This window comes from Aethalodelphis obliquidens, unplaced genomic scaffold (assembly GCF_003676395.1).
Source record: "Aethalodelphis obliquidens isolate GAN/ISIS:26980383/991018 unplaced genomic scaffold, ASM367639v1 scaffold5, whole genome shotgun sequence".
NCBI lineage: Eukaryota > Metazoa > Chordata > Mammalia > Artiodactyla > Delphinidae > Aethalodelphis > Aethalodelphis obliquidens.
The window spans coordinates 31,887,209-31,905,093 of record NW_020837949.1 but is presented as its reverse complement, the minus strand read 5'-3'; the positions used below and the strand labels follow the sequence as shown (position 1 = coordinate 31,905,093).

Below are 17,885 nucleotides of genomic sequence, written 5' to 3'. Positions count from 1 at the left end.
GATGACAGTGGCATTTTGTGACACATTAATTACCTTAAAATATCAGCAAGGTGATGTAGCTGGTAATTTTGAAGAGAGGTTCTAAAGTCCTCAGGTAATGAGACTCAATTAATGCAAAGCTGACAGAATCAGCACCATAACCTTGGGTGTGGTTTTAATTTTTATAATTAATATACAGTTCAAAATGTTTTATTATACTTGTTTGATATCCATTTAAATATTTAACCCAGAAACTAAATCATTGTGACATAAATGTTAAAAATGAGGGTGAAGGGTGAGCCACTTTCAGGTAGTTCTGCCATTATTTAGCCTAGGCCAGAGTTTGCAAATGGTGGCCCATGGACTTAATTTTGGCCCTTGACCTGTTTTATTTGACCTTTACATTCAAAAACAAAACAAAACAAAACAACCTAAAACAATGCATTTGAATTAGTTGGCAGCATTTAAAAATTGTGTGCTGTCACATATACAACAAATCATGTCTTCAGCCTCTTTTGAAAATTTGAAGTATACCGTAAACTGGGTCCTCTTCCCTCACAAGCTGTGGCAGCTCCCCACTCAGAGAGGGTCTGCCCTCTCCAGTTCATCACAGTCTCTACTTAGCCACCTTCCTTAGTTTTATCATCTTGAAAATATGTGAGTTTGAGATCTGCCATTTAGACAAATTGGTGAATGTAGCTCAGAACCATGGCAGCTCTTGGACTAGTCTTATTTCTTCTGTTAGTCCATCACAGCCATGTGAGAGGTGGTGGGGAGACAGAGAAAGAGAAGAGAGAAACAGACATAGAGACCCGAAGAGAATGCATCAGGGAAACAGATTCACTAAACAGGAATACAGACAGAGAAACAGATCTTAAAAACAAAACTGGGAGAAAAAGAGGGAAACCGAAATAGAGATAGTGAGTGAATTGAAGAGGCGAGAAGGGAAAAAGTTAGCAAGGACAAGACCTGCTATGAAGAAGACTTCAGGATGCATAAACCTAATTCTTCCTCATGCTCCCACCATCTCTAGGAGCACTGTGATTCTGAGTCGCTAATAGAGCCCTTCTTTTAGAATCAAGGTTTGATGCCCTAAAATCAGTTATATCAGATCTTCACACCTTTACTTAACCCAGAGAAGTGATGCTAATGATGCCTCTAATAAGGAGGGTGCTATAAAGATGAAGATGATAGTTTTCTCTCTCTTAATGTTGAGTGGAGGCAATTGGTGGGTAATTCAGGTGTGCTTTATAAATTCATCACTAAGGTTAACATGTAAGAGTACAAGGATGAATCCGTGGTATGTTAAAAATCTAATGTATAAAAACAGTTTTATAAAATATTACATTTCAAAATGATTAATTCTAGTACTTGGCAAATTAACTTTAGAACACTTATAAAATTATTTTATTAAGAAACAATTTCTAATGTAATTCATAAAATCCAAGTACAGAATGCATCACTATTAGAGTGTAAAATAGATGTAATAATGTATTAATGGTATCCTGGTTCTGCAATACGTTTTTGCTCTCTTTTGCAAACAGGATTTCTTACAAAAGCAAGAATATAAGACACTGGAATATAACTTAACAACTACAGAAGTAGTGATGGAGAATGTAACAGCCTTCTGGGAGGAGGTCAGATATTTTTTGTTTTTGTTTGTTCTAAATATTTAAGCTTTGCTTGTTTGTGGTTCTGGTTTTCATCCGAATGGGCAATAAAGTTAACATGATGATAGAACTTATTTTATAGATTAAGAGGTAGAGGCCCAGGAATATTAAATACGATAGGCAAGCCTCGTTATTTTTCTCTAAGTGATGTAATTTGCTTCACATAACAAATTAGGAAGTAATACAAAGCTTATAGGTTTTGGAGCCAGATAGAACAGGGTTTGAATCCTGGTTCTGCCATTTACTATCTGTGTAATCTAGACCAAGTTACTGAACTTTGTGGAGCCTCCTGTTCTTCATCTATAAAATGGGAATATTAATATATACCTTGCAAGTTTGTTGTGAGGATTGACTGAGATAACTTATGGAAAGTATTCAGCATAGTACCATGCACATGATAGTTCCTCACTAAATGCTACCCTCTCTGATCTCAAGTTCCAATCCAATGCAATTTACATACACCAGTCACCATAAAGATGTATGAGAAATAGACCAATGTATTGTTTTCTACTATTTTTACTTATTTTAATTCACTACTAAAAATTCTGTAGTAAATATTTCTCATGGTCAGAAAAAATATTATCAATGATTTTTCAGCTTCTAAAGAAGTAATATTTGATTATTGAGAATACCTGTTGAGTTCCTCTTTCCTTATCATTTTTTTATGTTGAGTAAACATAGGAGTTATGAAACCAATGTCCCACTTCTACATATTTCACAATATCTTAAATTGGTTTTATTTACGTAAGTAACTTGACCTCAAGGGCTTTACCATACTTCATTTTTTTAGACATAGGTAAGAGAATAATTCTTTATCTGCCCAGAAAAATTGTGGAGAGGTGTGTGGATCAGGTTGATTTTACTTCTTTGATTTTAGGAATTTCAAATGCCTTTCTAGGCAGGAAGAAAAATAAGAAGCTTGACAGTACTTACAGACAATTGTTTTTCTGATCTCCATTTCACTCTGCTTTCATCTAATAAAATAGGTAGCATGCTTGAGCCCTTACAATCTGCCAGGTACTAGATAAGCACTTTATATGTTTTGTCTTATTTCTCATAACATTCCTATGATGAAATCTTAATGTTTCCATTTTGCTGATAAGGGAATGGAGGCTTAGGAAGGTTACAGAACCTGGCTCAGCTCACAGAACAGGCAAGGGCTGAAGTCAGGTTTTGGACCCAAATGTCACAGACTACAACTCTTTCAGTGAACCTTCCATCTGGCTGTATCCTCATCCTCCAGATTCTGTCAGCTGTCAAATTCTGGATACCCCTTGATGATATTTACCCGGGATAGTGGTGCTTGTTAAATCTCTGCCATCATGTCTGAAACTTCAGCACCTATATGAGAAATCCTTCCAGTACTGTCCTCAGAACTTACGTTTTACAGTTAGTTCAGAAGCTTCCTTTCATGGTCACATGCCGAGCTTGGTGAGCACCTAGACTTACTCCACTTTGGAAATGTCACACTCTGGAATCTCTTTCTTAGTTCAGAATTTCCTAACCTTAGCTCTCTCAGTCTCTTCATCCTACCTTTACTGCCTTCCAATTTCATGAAGATTTCTAGGCTCCTTAGTTCTCCCTTTTGGACTACTCCTGGTTTAACCTTCACCAATGACAACACCAGTCACTTCAGTTCTTCTCCCAGCAGCACCCTCAATTCCCTTTTCCTTTCACTGAATCTTTTGCTACAAAACATTCACTTGATATCTTTGACGAAGGAGGTGCTATCTGGGAAAATCATATACTCTAGTCAGTTATAAGTTTTATACAGTTATTGTTTCAACTTCAAATGGGCCTATAAACTTTCTTGGGAAATCTTTTCATTTGTATTTAGTTAATTTTCTTTACCATTTCTCTAAAAGCTTTTCCAGATTTTTACCACTTTCTTGAAACTCCCAATCTCTCCTAGGTTCTGCTCACCCCCAGCAGATGGCCTTGACTTCTGTAAGATATAGAGAAAATATATAGATGCTATAAGATATGCAGCATCATGTATGCATACTTATAACTTCTTTCTTTGCCCTTGGGATTATTTTTTTCTTCTCTTTCTTATCTAAGTGAAAGATGTATGCTTCCTCCTGCCTTTGACTAAACTGTTATCATCTTGCTTCGTCTTCTCAGGACATGGGGCCAGCAATTAGTCTCTCTCTACAAGTTTTAACATCTTTTTTTCAACTGACTCCTTTTCACATTTAAATATTTTCAAGTTAAAAAAATTTCTTCTCTGACTTTTGCCCACCCAGCCTCATCCTCCAAGCTTTATCATTCTGCTTCCTTTTGCCATCAAAGCTGTTCTTACTTCATCATCTTTTATGACTTTTCCCTGCTGCAATCTGGATTCTGCCCTTACCAATACATTAAAACTTTTCTTTTAAAAATACTTATTTAACTTAGCTTTAGTGAACCACTCTTTCCATGTCATCTTATATTCCAACTATGACTTCTAAGTCTTCCCTGCCTGCCTCTTCAATGCTGATGGGCCACTGTGTCTGCACCTAGGCTTCCTTCTGGCATTTCATGCTCTCTGGGTGACTCAGGCTCACCTGACATCAATGTGCTGATGACTCTCAAAGGCAAATCTTTAGCCCCAGTTTCTTTCCTGAACTTCATACATTATTTCCAAATTCCCTGCAAGCTCCTCAAGCACTCACATTTATCACTCCCCAAGCTTCATAAATCTGCTCCTTCCATTGTCTTCTCCACCCATTTGATGATGTCACCGTTCACCCAGTTATTCAAGAGGCAAGCCCCTGATGAGTTATATATGACTCTTCCCTCACACCACACAAACTGAATAGGTACAATTTCTATTTATGTATTAGGAAGCTGAGCTTTAGGGATTTTAAGTAACTAGAACAAGGTTCTACAACTGGTTAGGAGAGAGCCAAAAGGTCAGCCTAAGTTTCTCTGCCTCTAATTAAAAGAAATGGACTAATGCTTTACTGTATACAAAATACTTTCATATATATTATCTCATTTAAAACCCTCAACAACTCAGGAGACTGAAATTCAGAATGTCATGATTTATTACCCAGCTAGTTGAGAAGATGAGACAGAGACTGAAGTAAAGACAAAGGATATCATAATCCTTCCTCTGACAACCACAGGGGACTTGTAAACGTGGAACATGTTCAACTTTACTAGGTATCAAATAAAAATAAGATCAATAGTGAGATTCCATTTTCACCTATAAAACAGAAAAAACAGAAAACAAAACAAAATAAATCCCAAACCAGAAAGCAACAGTGTTGATAATGGTTCCTCAAATCTAGCACTCTCATACCTTAATGGAGGAAAATTTGGAACTACTTTTCAAAAGACTTAGAATTTTTTTTTTTTTAAAAGACTTAGAATTTTTGCTATACCTTTTGCCCTGGAAATCCCACGTTTGGGAATTTATACTTATAAAAAAAAAAAAAGAGATTTGCTCCAAGATTTATAGCAAAGTCCATGCATCACAGAATTATTAAGTTAAAAAGAAAACCATGTAATGTCAAAAATAGAGAACTATTTATACTTTATCCATGCTCTTGGATACTATCCTGCAACTTAAAATTATATTTGAAAGAATGTTTAATGGTATGTGAAAATATTTATGATTTATTGTAAGTCAGAAAAAGCAGGTCACAAACCTTATGTATAATTTTTCCTTAATGTTGTAAAATATCATATATATGATTTTATATATATATATATGTGAAGGAGTGGAGGGGTATCATTAAAATGTTAAACATGGTTTCTTTTCAGTGGTAGGATTACAGGTGATTATTTTTTTCTTCTTGCTGCTTTCCTCTGTTTACCAAATTTCCTGAAATAAGTGTTTTACTTCTGTACTCAGAAATTAAAGTTATTAGTAAAAACAACCTTCCATTGGTCCAAGCGTTTATTGGATAAAAGTCCTATTTCTAAGCATGGCACATGAGCCCCTTAATAGCCTGCACTGCCCACCTTACCAAGGATACCCTTTGTCATCTTACCATATACATCTCACCTAGCCACTCACCATTCCTGAGATGTATTTTGTTCTTTTAAGCCTAAAATGTGCATGCAGATCCTTCTTCCTGGAACACCTAGACTATTTCTTGCTCTTGTGAAATAACCACTTACATCCTTCATAGCCTAGTACTGTGTCATTTACTTGGTCAAATTCCAGACTGAGTCAGTTGCTTTCTCTAATGCGCTCCTATAGGACTTGGTGTGAATTTTCAGTTGTAGCACTAAACACATTGCAGTATTAATATCTATCCATATGTTATTCTCCTATGTGGGATTTTTGAAGTGGTCTTTTTAAAAAATATTTATTTGTTTATTTGGTTGTGCTGGGTCTTCGTTGCGGCACGTGGGATCTTCGGGGATCTTTAGTTGCAGCATGCGGACTCTTAGTTGCAGCAAGCGGGATCTAATTCCCTGACCAGGGATCGAACCCAGGTCCCCTGCATTGGGAGCATGGAGTGTTAACTGCTGGACCACCAGGGAAGTCCCTGAAGTAGTCTTTAATACAGAGGTGATGCTCAAGAAATGTCTATTAGTTAAATAAATGAATAAAGGAATAACAGATGCCTTTGTCTCATTTAAAGACTTTTCATTGCCTACTTCTTAAAAGCTTTGCTTTTAGTTATCTGTTAACTGAAAGGGATGTTAGCCATCCATATCATAAGAATTCAAGCAGTGGTCTTTAAGCTTAATTGCTTATGTATGCCCTAAAATAGTTCTGAAAAACTATGTATATCTGATACATTTTAAGTTGACTTTTCAACTTAAAAACTAATTTTTCAACATAGGTTTAAGTGGTGGCAAAGAATGTAATTCTTTTCTGTTGTCTATTGTTTTCATATGTTAAATAATTTTTTTCAAAACTTGGGAGCTGCAGTTTCAGTGCAATTTCATGGGAAATAAATGAATTTATGAAGTCAGGTCTCATTGTCAAGCCAATCAGCTAAATGTGACTTGCTTTATGTCAGGAAAGTGTGACTTGACTTTAAAATACAGATAATAATTTGTATTAAATTATTAACTCATTAAAATTAAATAAATAATAAGTTAATTAAAATATCTTATTTCTCAATTCATTTCTGAAATCTGATTCTGAGATGATAAGACACATAGGTCGCCATCAGTTTGAAACTTGGGTGAAATAAGATGTTACCTCCTTCAGTATTTCTGGCTTTGCTTTTATGGGATCACCTTTCAGGAGAAAATCATTCTCTTACGGTCCCCTTGTTTGTATTATTGAGCTTTTTACACTCCAGAAAATGCAATGTAACTAAACTTAGGGCTAGTGAGAAGGCTGCCTCTTCTGTGTAAAGTGAGGGAAGGACAATTGTGAGCAGGAAGTGGGAAAGAGAAATGACAAACAGCAGGCAAATTCTCAGGCAGACTAACTTTAGGAAGGAGTACTTTTGCATGTTGAGGATGTGGGAATACATTCCGTTAAAACTGTGTGCACTACCTTCCTCCTGATAATCTGTAGTGCTGTTTACTTTGGTTTGAAGTCCACTACCCTAAAGCTTTCCATGGGGCAGTAGAGAAGCAGGGCACTTTCAAAAGAGAATTCTTTCTCCCAGCTACTTTTACAAAAATGGAATTCATTCAAATCATATGGCAGTATCATCATATTTACACTTAATAATAGCTAATTAAAGAAATGCTTTGAGCTTCTCAGAGGAAAGTACTACCAGCATGATAGAGCAGAAGATCTGGGTTGTAATTCTACTCAGGCCTACTACTTACGTGACTTTAGTTGCTTAACTTCTTTGAGTCACAGTCTACAGCTTTGAAAGAGGATTATAAAATCTACCTCATATATTGTTATTCTACTGAAGATTAAATAATTATGTTTATGTACCCAGCCTATAGGAGAGGATATATATTTATGTGTGTGTATATATTTACATCACACGCACACATATATATAGATAGATACCTTTATATATGTAGATAGATATCTTTAATTAAATTTGGCTGTGAGCAAGAATCTGAGAAATTGAAATTATTATTATAATTTTCAGATGTTTTGGATTATGTGCTCTAGAAATCATGTGCTATCAATTGTGTGCTGTAAAGTATGGGTCATGTGCCATGTGCTTTTCAAACTAATCATACATAATGCAAATAGCTATTGAAAATATCTGAAAAACATGTTTGTTTGTTTTTTTACAGGGATTTGGGAAATTATTTGAGAAAGCAAAACAAAATAATAACAATAGAAAAATTTCCAATGGTGATAACAGCCTCTTCTTCAGTAACTTCTCACTTCTCGGTGCTCCTGTCCTGAAAGATATCAGTTTCAATATAGAAAGAGGACAGTTGTTGGCCGTCGCTGGATCTACTGGAGCAGGCAAGGTAGTCTCATTTGTACCTCATTATGAAGATCTTAACTTGACATGATTTTCTCCTTTCTTTTTCTAGTTTGTCTGTAATGTAATAAGGTGTTTTGGAGAAATTCTTACATTGGTATTAGGAGAATACTTGGATATAGAATTCCTTATAATATAAATTATTCCACTGATAGCATCCTCTAGCCTTTTATTTCTTCCTATTATTTTCAGTGACGTTTTCTTTTATATCTTTATATTTTGGACACTGCTCAGCACAGCGTCATGCACATACAGGATGAGCATTCAATAACTTTATTGAACAAATAAAGCATCCATTTTTACCAGTCCGTGGCACAGACATTTTCTCAGAGCTGGTCCAGGAAAATCATGGCTTAGATTTTACTTCAGTAACTGCATGTAAAAGGTCCCATTTTGTTGACATTAGAATTTTGGAGAATGGACTCGGACTTGCTTATGATTTATTATGAGGAAAAATTATTGAGTTGGGACAGTTTTTTGAAGGCAATACATAGGAATGTTAATTTATTCAGTGCTGGTCAGCCTCAACACCTGCCCCCACCCCAACTAATTATAAACCATGGATATTTGGAGATACATCTGACAAAAATTAATAGGTTAGAAAGCTAAAGGGTCAAAGTTTATTGTCAGAAGAAGACTTTATAGTGATCTTCAAAGACCTGAGTTATTGTTCAGATAATTATAAACACTTGTTGTCTTTATCTAGGAAATAAATTTAAAGGGCATGAAGGAATAAAATCAGGGATAAGAAAGGGCCTCCTGGCTTTGGAATGGGCTACTAAGGATAATAGGTATTTGCTTTGAAAGTCTATTAAAAATAGGTTCTTCATCCCATTTGATTATAATTTTAGCTTTGATGAAAGAAAATGAAGGAAGGAAGAAAGGGAGGGAGGGAAGAAGGGAGGGAGGAAGGGAGGGAGGAAGGAAGGAGCAGTGCTGCTATAAGATAAAAATGTAAATAAAAATAGAAATACTCCTGAAAGACAGTTATTTATTAATGTCTAATTTAGGAAGAACCATATTTTGAAGAATTTAGTCTGAGACGTGGGAAACAAAATGCCATAGAAAATTTCTAATCATTGAATTTGGTGTTCATAGTGCTAGTGATATACAGTTTGCTTATTTCTCTCTCCAGGTACGTTCTCCCACATGAGAAACAGGCCTTTCAATAAAGTAGCTGTAGTTGTGCATTTTCTTCTTAGAAAAATGTGTTTCTTCTTCAAGTGCTACTTTTTTCTTCTATTTCTTGTATAATATTACTAGCAATTATCACTATTAAAAGAAAATGATACCATAGGAGGAGTTGCTAATAACCAAGTCACAGATGATCTAAACAAGAATGATTGCTTGTGAGCACACAGTAATAGTATTTCACAGAACTTTTTAAATTAATTTTGTTTAGGCGTTTAAAATTACTTCTTTAAAGGTGTAAACAAATAGCTTTGGGATTACAGATTACAAGACTTAACCAGCAATTAAATTTCAGGCAACTCTATTAAGAACTGATGAGCAGATAATTGCTGGCTGGAGTTACAGTTGCATCTTCCGGGAAGTAGACATGAAGATGGAGTCAGATAGAGGCAGTGACTCCTTAGGAATAATTAAACCCCTCTGAGAAACAACTTGGCAACTCAGTCTAGGAGGATGTCCTTTCATAGTATAGGAGTGGAGCATTTTATAATCTTATTAGATAAAAGGTCTAACTAAAATATAAGATAGAATAATTGAAAATATTCACATTTCAAGATAATTCCTGCACCACTCAATTTGGTAATTTGTATATCCACAGCCTTAAAAATAACCAAATAACTTGTCGATTTGTATGACTTATCCTAGTATGTTTGCAGAGATTTTATATATTCATCACAACATAGTTTCAGTAGCCCAAAATTGGGGGAAGCCCTAAATATCTAACAATAGGGGATTGATTAGATAAATTTTGGTGTAGTTATATAATGGCATGTTATTCAGTCAGGCTAAGGGATGTTAAAAAATGACTCTGAAGATACTCTTAAGTGAAGAAAGACAACAGGTTATAAAATAATATGTACATTATGATCTGCATTTTATAAAAGCATATATATGTGTATACTTGTGTCCAGAAGGACATTATGGATCAAGTAGCTATCTCTGAGATTTTGGTTGTATTTTATATCTCTGGAAATCCGGTGATATAAAATACAATAAGGTCAGGTATAAGGATTAGATAAGGAAATGTATAGAAAGCCCTTGATGCAGTACTTGGAACAAAATACATGCTTAATAAATGGTAGTTGTTTATACTGTTGTTAAAACTTTGTAGAAAAGCAAGAAAATGCAGATAGAACAAAAAATATCAGGGAAAAAATGCACATTATTCCTAATTTCAGCTGTTAGGGATAATCGGGTAAATATTTTGAAATATTTTTCTTCTAGACATTTTCCTATATATATGTGTTTATAAAAACCAAAATAGGATTATTCTCTAATACTGTATTGTAACCAATTTCACTCAGATAGAAATCAAACACATCACAAAGCTTTATCTGCAGAACACAGTCATTCGCAATGGCTGCATAGCATTACATGTTTTTGTTGAATATTCAGATTATTGCCAAGTTATTTTTGTATAAATGATGTTGTGATGGCATTCTCTATTATTTGTAAATCGATTGATCAGTATCTTTGTGCATTTCACAATTTTCTAATGATCAGTTTCTAAGACTAGGATTGCAGAGTCAAAGAGTTTACAGATTTTAAAACCTAATTTTTATTGGACTGTTTAATTTTTGAATAAAACACACGTCCTAGTCTCTTAAAAAAACCCAGTAAGGTCAGGTTTAATTTTATCACTCTCCCTTGTTATTAATGTCTAGACTGTAGGGGAACCATGTCTTCTTTGTTTTTATATTCCAAGGACTATCATAGTACCTAGCATGTAATAGGTGCTTGATATAAATTTATTTAATTGAATGTCTTTGGGAAAATGAATTTTGGGGGGGTTCTAATCTACATTCAATGTCTTTCATTTATGAAACTTCCTTGAATTATTTTAATTAAGCAGTACTGGTGTAAGAGTCTACACTCCTGGGTATCCCCAACTAAAGGCTGGCTTATGGTATCGCCCCCAGGGTGTGGGGATTTTTAGTTCTTCTGTTGTCTACACAACTGAAGCAGGTCTGTGGCCTTGCTGACAACCCCTGACAGCACATAGTCTCTGTCTTCTGCCCTGGCTGGCCTTGCTCTGGAACTCTTAGCTTGCTCTGCTAATAACTGAGCATCAGATGTGTGGAATGGCTGTTGGCTTCTGTTTTTGCTTACTTTTTAAATAAAATACAAAGTCTGCCAAGTTTTATTAATATTTGGTATTTTATATATGTATTATATTCAATGATGTTTACATTTAACTTCACATCTCTCAAAATACCAAAATATTGATAAATGTTTATATTGATAAATATTATATATTTATCTATATAAGTTTATATAGATAAATATTGTTAAATATATATTTAACCTTTGTATTTAATATATACAAACCTATATTTAACCTGTATATTGTGTGCATATATATGTATACATATATATGTATATATACACATATAATATATGCCTACACATATATATATTTATATATTATATATATAGATATGTAATCCATATATAATCAGATCCATTCCATTGTTGGGATTTATAAAGCTGTTCTATATGAAAATAACACTTCTAGTTTTAATTTTTATATAGAAGAATTTTATGTAGAAATAAGGAATTTTGGAATTTTTTTCCCTATACAATAAGAATTTTAAAATTTACTGAACTAGATATCACAGAGGTGTCTGTCTCTTGTCCCTCCTTTCTTCCTAATATATTTTAGGTGATATTATTATTTATTAAAATTAAAAATTCTGGAAAATTAAAATGTATAAAAAGTTGAAAAATTTCCCTCTCACTTCTGTTTCTCCTCTGCTTATTTTCCACTTTCCACCATTTCTCCCAACCCAGGCAGCTACTCTTGTTAATTTTTTGAATGTATATATATTATATATATCGCTGTATAGTATTTTATTGTTTGGTTAGAGGTCTGTAATGTAATGAGTCACCTATCGATTGACATTTGGGTTATTTCCAGTGCTTAACTAACACAAAGAATGACGCTATGACTAATCTTGCATATATGCCATTTAGCACGCCTACAAGTATTTCTGCAAGGTAGCTTCCTAGAAATGGTAAAGCATTTGTATATCTGTCAAACTTCCTGAAGGTTGCATCGATTTATTCACGTGCCATACAGTCCATATAAGATTGCAGATTTATTACCCCACAGCATCCCCAGCAGACGGCATCTAATTTTTTAATTATTTCCAGTCTCATTGGGTGAAGTCGTATGTCAGTGTTTTTTTCAATTTGCACTTATTATGAATAAAGTACAGTATCTTGTCATATGTTTAAAGGCCACTTCTATTTTAATTTTTGGTAAAATATCTGTATACTTTGCACAATTTTCTAATGAGATGTTAGTGTTTTTCCTTTTGATTTTAAGATCACTTAAGAGGGAAATTATTCCTTTGAGTGATATAACTTGCAAATATTTACTTCAGTTTGACATTCTTTCCTTTCATTTTCTGTGCACAAGATTTTTTTTAACGTGATTTAATTTATCTTTTATAGCTTCTGGATTTTGAGTCATAGAAAGGTTTTCTTACTCCATTTTTCTTTCTGTTTTTTTTAAATTTAGGCATCCTTCAATGTTTTCTTCAAGTATTTTATGGTCTTATTTTTATACTTATTCTTTGGCCTGTTTGGAGTTCATCATGCATATGGTGTGATATATGGCTACAGTTCTTTTGTTTGACCTCCAGTTGGCTGTTCAGTTGTTCAGCACCATATACTGAATAGTCTGTTTTTCTCCACTGATTTTAGATGACATCTTTATCAAACACTAGTTCTTTTATGCATTTGGATTTGTTTGTGTAGTTTTAATTCACTTCCATTGGTTTCTATATTTATGTACCAGTAATTCACTGTTTAAAGTTATTGAGCCCTTCTAATTTAATATAATGTATCATATCATTAAATTATTGAGTAAAATACAATATCATTTAGCAATTATATTGAGTAGGTACTTTGTGCCAGGTACCATTCTAGGCCCTGAGGATATAGTAGTGAACAAAACCCACAACATACCCTCTTCCTCAACCCAAGAGGCTCACATTCTAGTGGGAGATACACATATGTGTGTGTGTGTGTGTGTGTGTGTGTATGTATGTCATATGATAGTAAATGCTATGAAGATAAAACAGAAAGGAAGATTGGTGATAGCGGTGTGATTTTAAGCAGTGGAGATAGAGAAGGCCTCATTGAAAGGTAACATTTGAGCAAAAAATTGAAGGAGGTGAGCGATTAGGTCATGTGGCTCTCTGGGGAAGTCTTCCAGGTAAGGGGTGGAGCAAACCTGTGAAATGGGACTGTGTCTGTCTAGTTCACACAACAGCAAGGAGGTCAGTGGGGTTGGCACAGTGAGCCATGGAGAGTAGAGCTGTCAGAGAAGTAATGGGAGCCACACCATTACTTGGGACCTTGTAAAAAGGCTCTGAGGGACTTACAAAGGGCCTTGTGAGGAGTTAGGCTTTTGTTCTGAAGACATTAGAAACCTTTGGAGGGTTTTCAGTAGAAAAGTAACATGATCAGACTTACATTTTGACAGGGCCACTTTGAGAATAGATTATAGGAAGACAAGGGCAGAGCAAAGACGTAAGTTAGAAGGCTATTGTATTTATTCTGGCAAGAGATGATATTAGCTTAATCCAGGTAGTGGTGGAAGAAGCCCCCAGATTCTGAACATGTTTCCAAGAAAGGTACAACAGCATTAGATAGATTGAACAAGGCATATGAGAAAATGAATGAGCCGTCAATAAATGTCAGCTGTTACTAATCTTTCCCTGACCTATTCCAAACCCATCCCAACAATCTGAATTAGGTGCCCCATCTCTGTGAGCCTCTATTGTAGCATTTATCACACTCCATTGTAATTGTCTCTTTTATTCCTCTTTGTTTTATTCCTGTTCGTATCTTTTGTGCATAGCAGTATACCTAGAACAGGAAGTGCTTAAACTTTTTTGAATTGAATAAATTAATATAGAATCTTTAAAAATTAGAAGAGTTACTTCTGCTTAGGATGACAGTTGGAGGCACGTGCATCCTGAGAGTGATTTGATCAAGTGATTTAAGGTAATAACAATGGGTTTATTTCCAGACTTCACTTCTCATGATGATTATGGGAGAACTGGAGCCTTCAGAGGGTAAAATTAAGCACAGTGGAAGAATTTCATTCTGCTCTCAGTTTTCCTGGATCATGCCTGGCACCATTAAAGATAACATCATCTTTGGTGTTTCCTATGATGAGTATAGATATAGGAGTGTCATCAAAGCATGCCAACTAGAAGAGGTAAGTAATTATGTGAAAAATATCTGATTATGCATATGAAACCTTCAAACTAGATATTTAACTTTTTGCTTAATCAATCTGTATATATTAATCACATTTCCACAATGGGTAAACTGTGAGTAAATTAATTAATAAAATATATGACCCCTGCTGTAAGAAGCTTGCAGAAACATAAAGAAATTACAATTTATTTTTTAAATGGTGGTCTGGTTTGGTTACAATAAAAACTCTATGAATGGTAAGAATTTTGTACACTTATTAGTGAGACAGATGTCCTCCATAGACATTTATATAGCATATATTTTTTAAAAGGTACTTCAAAATTACATAAGAGGATTTTAATTATTTTAATAACACCATAGCCTAATGAAACAAACATTGACCACCAGTAGGGAATCAGCGATTAAATTGTGATTATATCTCATCCTTTGGCCTTGAACGTGTAACCATACAACTTTTAGTGACTAATTCTCTGAAACAGAGGCAAAATTACGATGACTCACTTCGTGACAATATCGAGGAATGAGCTAATCATCTGGAAATACAGAAAGCATTCCAAGTGAAGTCAGTACATGGATCTTGTACTATTCAATACGTAAATTGCATAATAAAGGGTTCAATAATTATCGATGTTAATGGTAGGGAATATATCATTATGAGGTTGATCAGCAGGGAAAATATCACATTATGAGGTTTATCAGTAGTATTGCCTGAATAGTGATCTTGATTCAAAATCACTATCCTTGGTAAATGGCATTTGACATTAGTAGATTCCTTTAAATCAACTTTTATGAAAAAAATTGCAGTGGAATAAAATGAAGCTTAAAATGCAGTGCAAGAAAAATAGAAAAAAGGCTAATTGTGGATTAGATCGAAACTGCAGTCCTTACAAAAGAGGGCTACATCCTTGAACAAATGGCTTTTTATGTATATACTGACTCATTCAACAGTAGTTTTTAAAAGCTCCATTCTCTTATTTTTCATACACTCTGAAAGCATAATAAAAATGAAAACTATCCTGAAAAATACTGGATTTACCTTGAAGAAAATATTCTTCATTCCTCAAAAGCTCTTCTTCCAGGGATAGTGTTTACAACCTAGAGGTTGGAACACTCATTAAATTTGTTATAAAGCATCTGCATGTTTCTAGAGAATACAGATATTTGTCTAGGAGGGGGCTAGGATGTAGGACTGATAGTGAGTGCCCTGCAAGATAAATCATGGGCTCTATTTGTTTATTAGTGGCAAGGTGTTGGCAGGTTTCTGGTAGGTTTTATTTTTTGCTTTGAATATATCTCTTCCCATAGAAATGGTTTTATAAATAGTGTCTTGATTCCCCCAAGTAAACCTATGGAAGTATATTTAACCCAAATATGGCATAGTTATATCAGTAGTAGTAAATTCAGAGGTATAGGTACCTAATTCATAGAATGAACATTTACTATGTTCTGAATAGTGTGCTAGGTCCTGAGAATGCCAAGTTGAATAAGATGTGGTCTATTTTCTAAAGAGTGCATAGTAAAGTGACCTGTATTTTAATGAAAGGTTGTATGGTATGTGAATTATATCTTGATAAAACTGTTAAAATAATGAAGGAAAGAGGATAAGAATAAAAACATATTATTCCTTTTTTTTCTGATTCCATGGCCAGCCTTAAAATTATTTTTAAAGTGTATAATACTTTTTCTTTTTTTTTTTTAGTATATCCTCAAGGTAGTACAACCATCACCACATTTTGAACTCCTCTAAAAGAAATCCCGGTTAGCAATCAATTTACATTCTCTCATACCTAACTCGTCCACCCAGCCCTAAGCAAACTTTTGTCTTTAAAATATTCCTAATCTAGATATTTCACATAATTAGAATCATACAATATATGGTTTTCTGTGCCTAAATGAACTTTTAAACTATAAGAAAATAGGGAGTCTTAATTTTGAAAACATTTATTGAAACTTGCTGTCTTTTATGAAAATGTGAATAGAGCAAGATCTATATACTGTGGAAGTTCATGGGCCAGTAGGGAAAAAAAATCAATAAAGAATGTAATGCTTGCTCTAATAGGAACAAAAGAGACATTTCTATAGGAGTAAAAGGATGAAGCTGAGTCTGCTAATGTAAGGAATAATCTCCAGAGGAGGCACAAGGCTGATGTCCTCTGATGGAATGATTCCCTGTGGAATTCTAATGGTGACAAGAGTGAAACTTATGGCGTTGGAGGAATTTTTTTTGATTAAGAACATTAGAGCTGCCAATAGGAATAGAGAAGATTAGGTTGATATGAAGAAGTGAAGATTGATGAGTGATGTTCCCTGGATTGTTGAGAAAATTAAATGAGATAAATAGAAGGTGCCTAACACAACATCTGGTACAAATTAGCCATTCAGTAAACAGTAGCTCATTTCTATTTCCTTTGGAGGTGGAGGATACTGCTAGAGAGCATGACGTAAGATAAATGTGTCTGAGAGCCTGTTCTTGTTAGTGAGTACTGGGGAAACAAGGTGGGGTTTGGCGTAATTGAAGAGAACCATGAAAAATCATCAATATCAATTTTGATGCTGACAAAAGCAGTTTTAAGAGAAAATTATAAAAGTGGTCATCTATAGCTGGTCTACATGACCCAATCGACAAAAGTTGGAGTGTTCTGTGGGAGAAAACAGTTGGCATACGATCCTGAAGGTCTGGCGTGTAGGCATATTGGTTCCATGCTCCAGAAATGGCCACAGGGTTGGGAGGTGCTTCTAGTTTCTCTCTCCCTTTCAGACCCCACAACATGACTTCTGTGATTACCAGACACCGTTCACTGTGGTGGAGGCAAGGTGGGTACAAAATGAAAACTTTATTATCCCTTTATTCAAAGAAAACATATGCAAAGAGACCATTTCAATACAGTGTAGCAAGCGTTGGGGTAGAAGTACTCTCAGGCACTACAGAAGTCCAGTTGAGGGAGCTTCTCAGGGAGGCTTTCTCTAAAAACAGACACCTTGAAGGATAAGTAAAAATGGAAAATATATTCTGGACAGAGGAAACTGCATGAGCAGAAAAACCAGACATGAAACCACTTGGTTTGCGCAGGGAACCACAAGCATCTTGATAGAACGAGAGTATTATTGGGGGACAGTGAGTGGGGAGGAATGAAGCCGGAGGGCCATGTCTTGGGAGCCTTGAAAACCAGTCTCAGGAATTTGGTCTTGGAGAGCTTTAATCAGGGAAGTGATGTAATCAGCTTTGCAATTTAGATATATCTCTTTGGCTGTGATATGAGAAGCAGAATTAAGGTGGATGTGATTCGAACCTTTGTGGACTAGCAGAAAGAACAGAGATTTTGAAACCTGATAGAGCTGGGCTACTGAAGAAAGTTACTTAACCTTGCTGTATACTGAGTTTTATCCTCTGCAATATAAGGATAATATTACCTATTTTATAGGGTTTTGTGGATTCTTCTGGCACATAGAA

At 34.8% G+C, this 17,885-nt stretch overlaps 1 protein-coding gene across 8 annotated transcripts in view; it reads left to right on the top strand.

The window, feature by feature from the left end:
- CFTR (CF transmembrane conductance regulator) overlaps window positions 1–17,885 on the top strand; it is a 195,814-nt gene that overhangs the window by 65,496 nt on the left and 112,433 nt on the right. For all 8 annotated transcript variants that reach the window (XR_003431917.1, XM_027102096.1, XM_027102097.1 and 5 more), the window contains 3 exons: window positions 1,524–1,616; window positions 7,812–7,994; window positions 14,241–14,432. Coding sequence is in view for 7 of the 8 variants with exons in the window: in XM_027102096.1 (XP_026957897.1) it covers window positions 1,524–1,616; window positions 7,812–7,994; window positions 14,241–14,432 (468 nt within the window). In the remaining variant the exon portion in view is untranslated. The remainder of the gene's footprint in view (window positions 1–1,523; window positions 1,617–7,811; window positions 7,995–14,240; window positions 14,433–17,885) is intronic.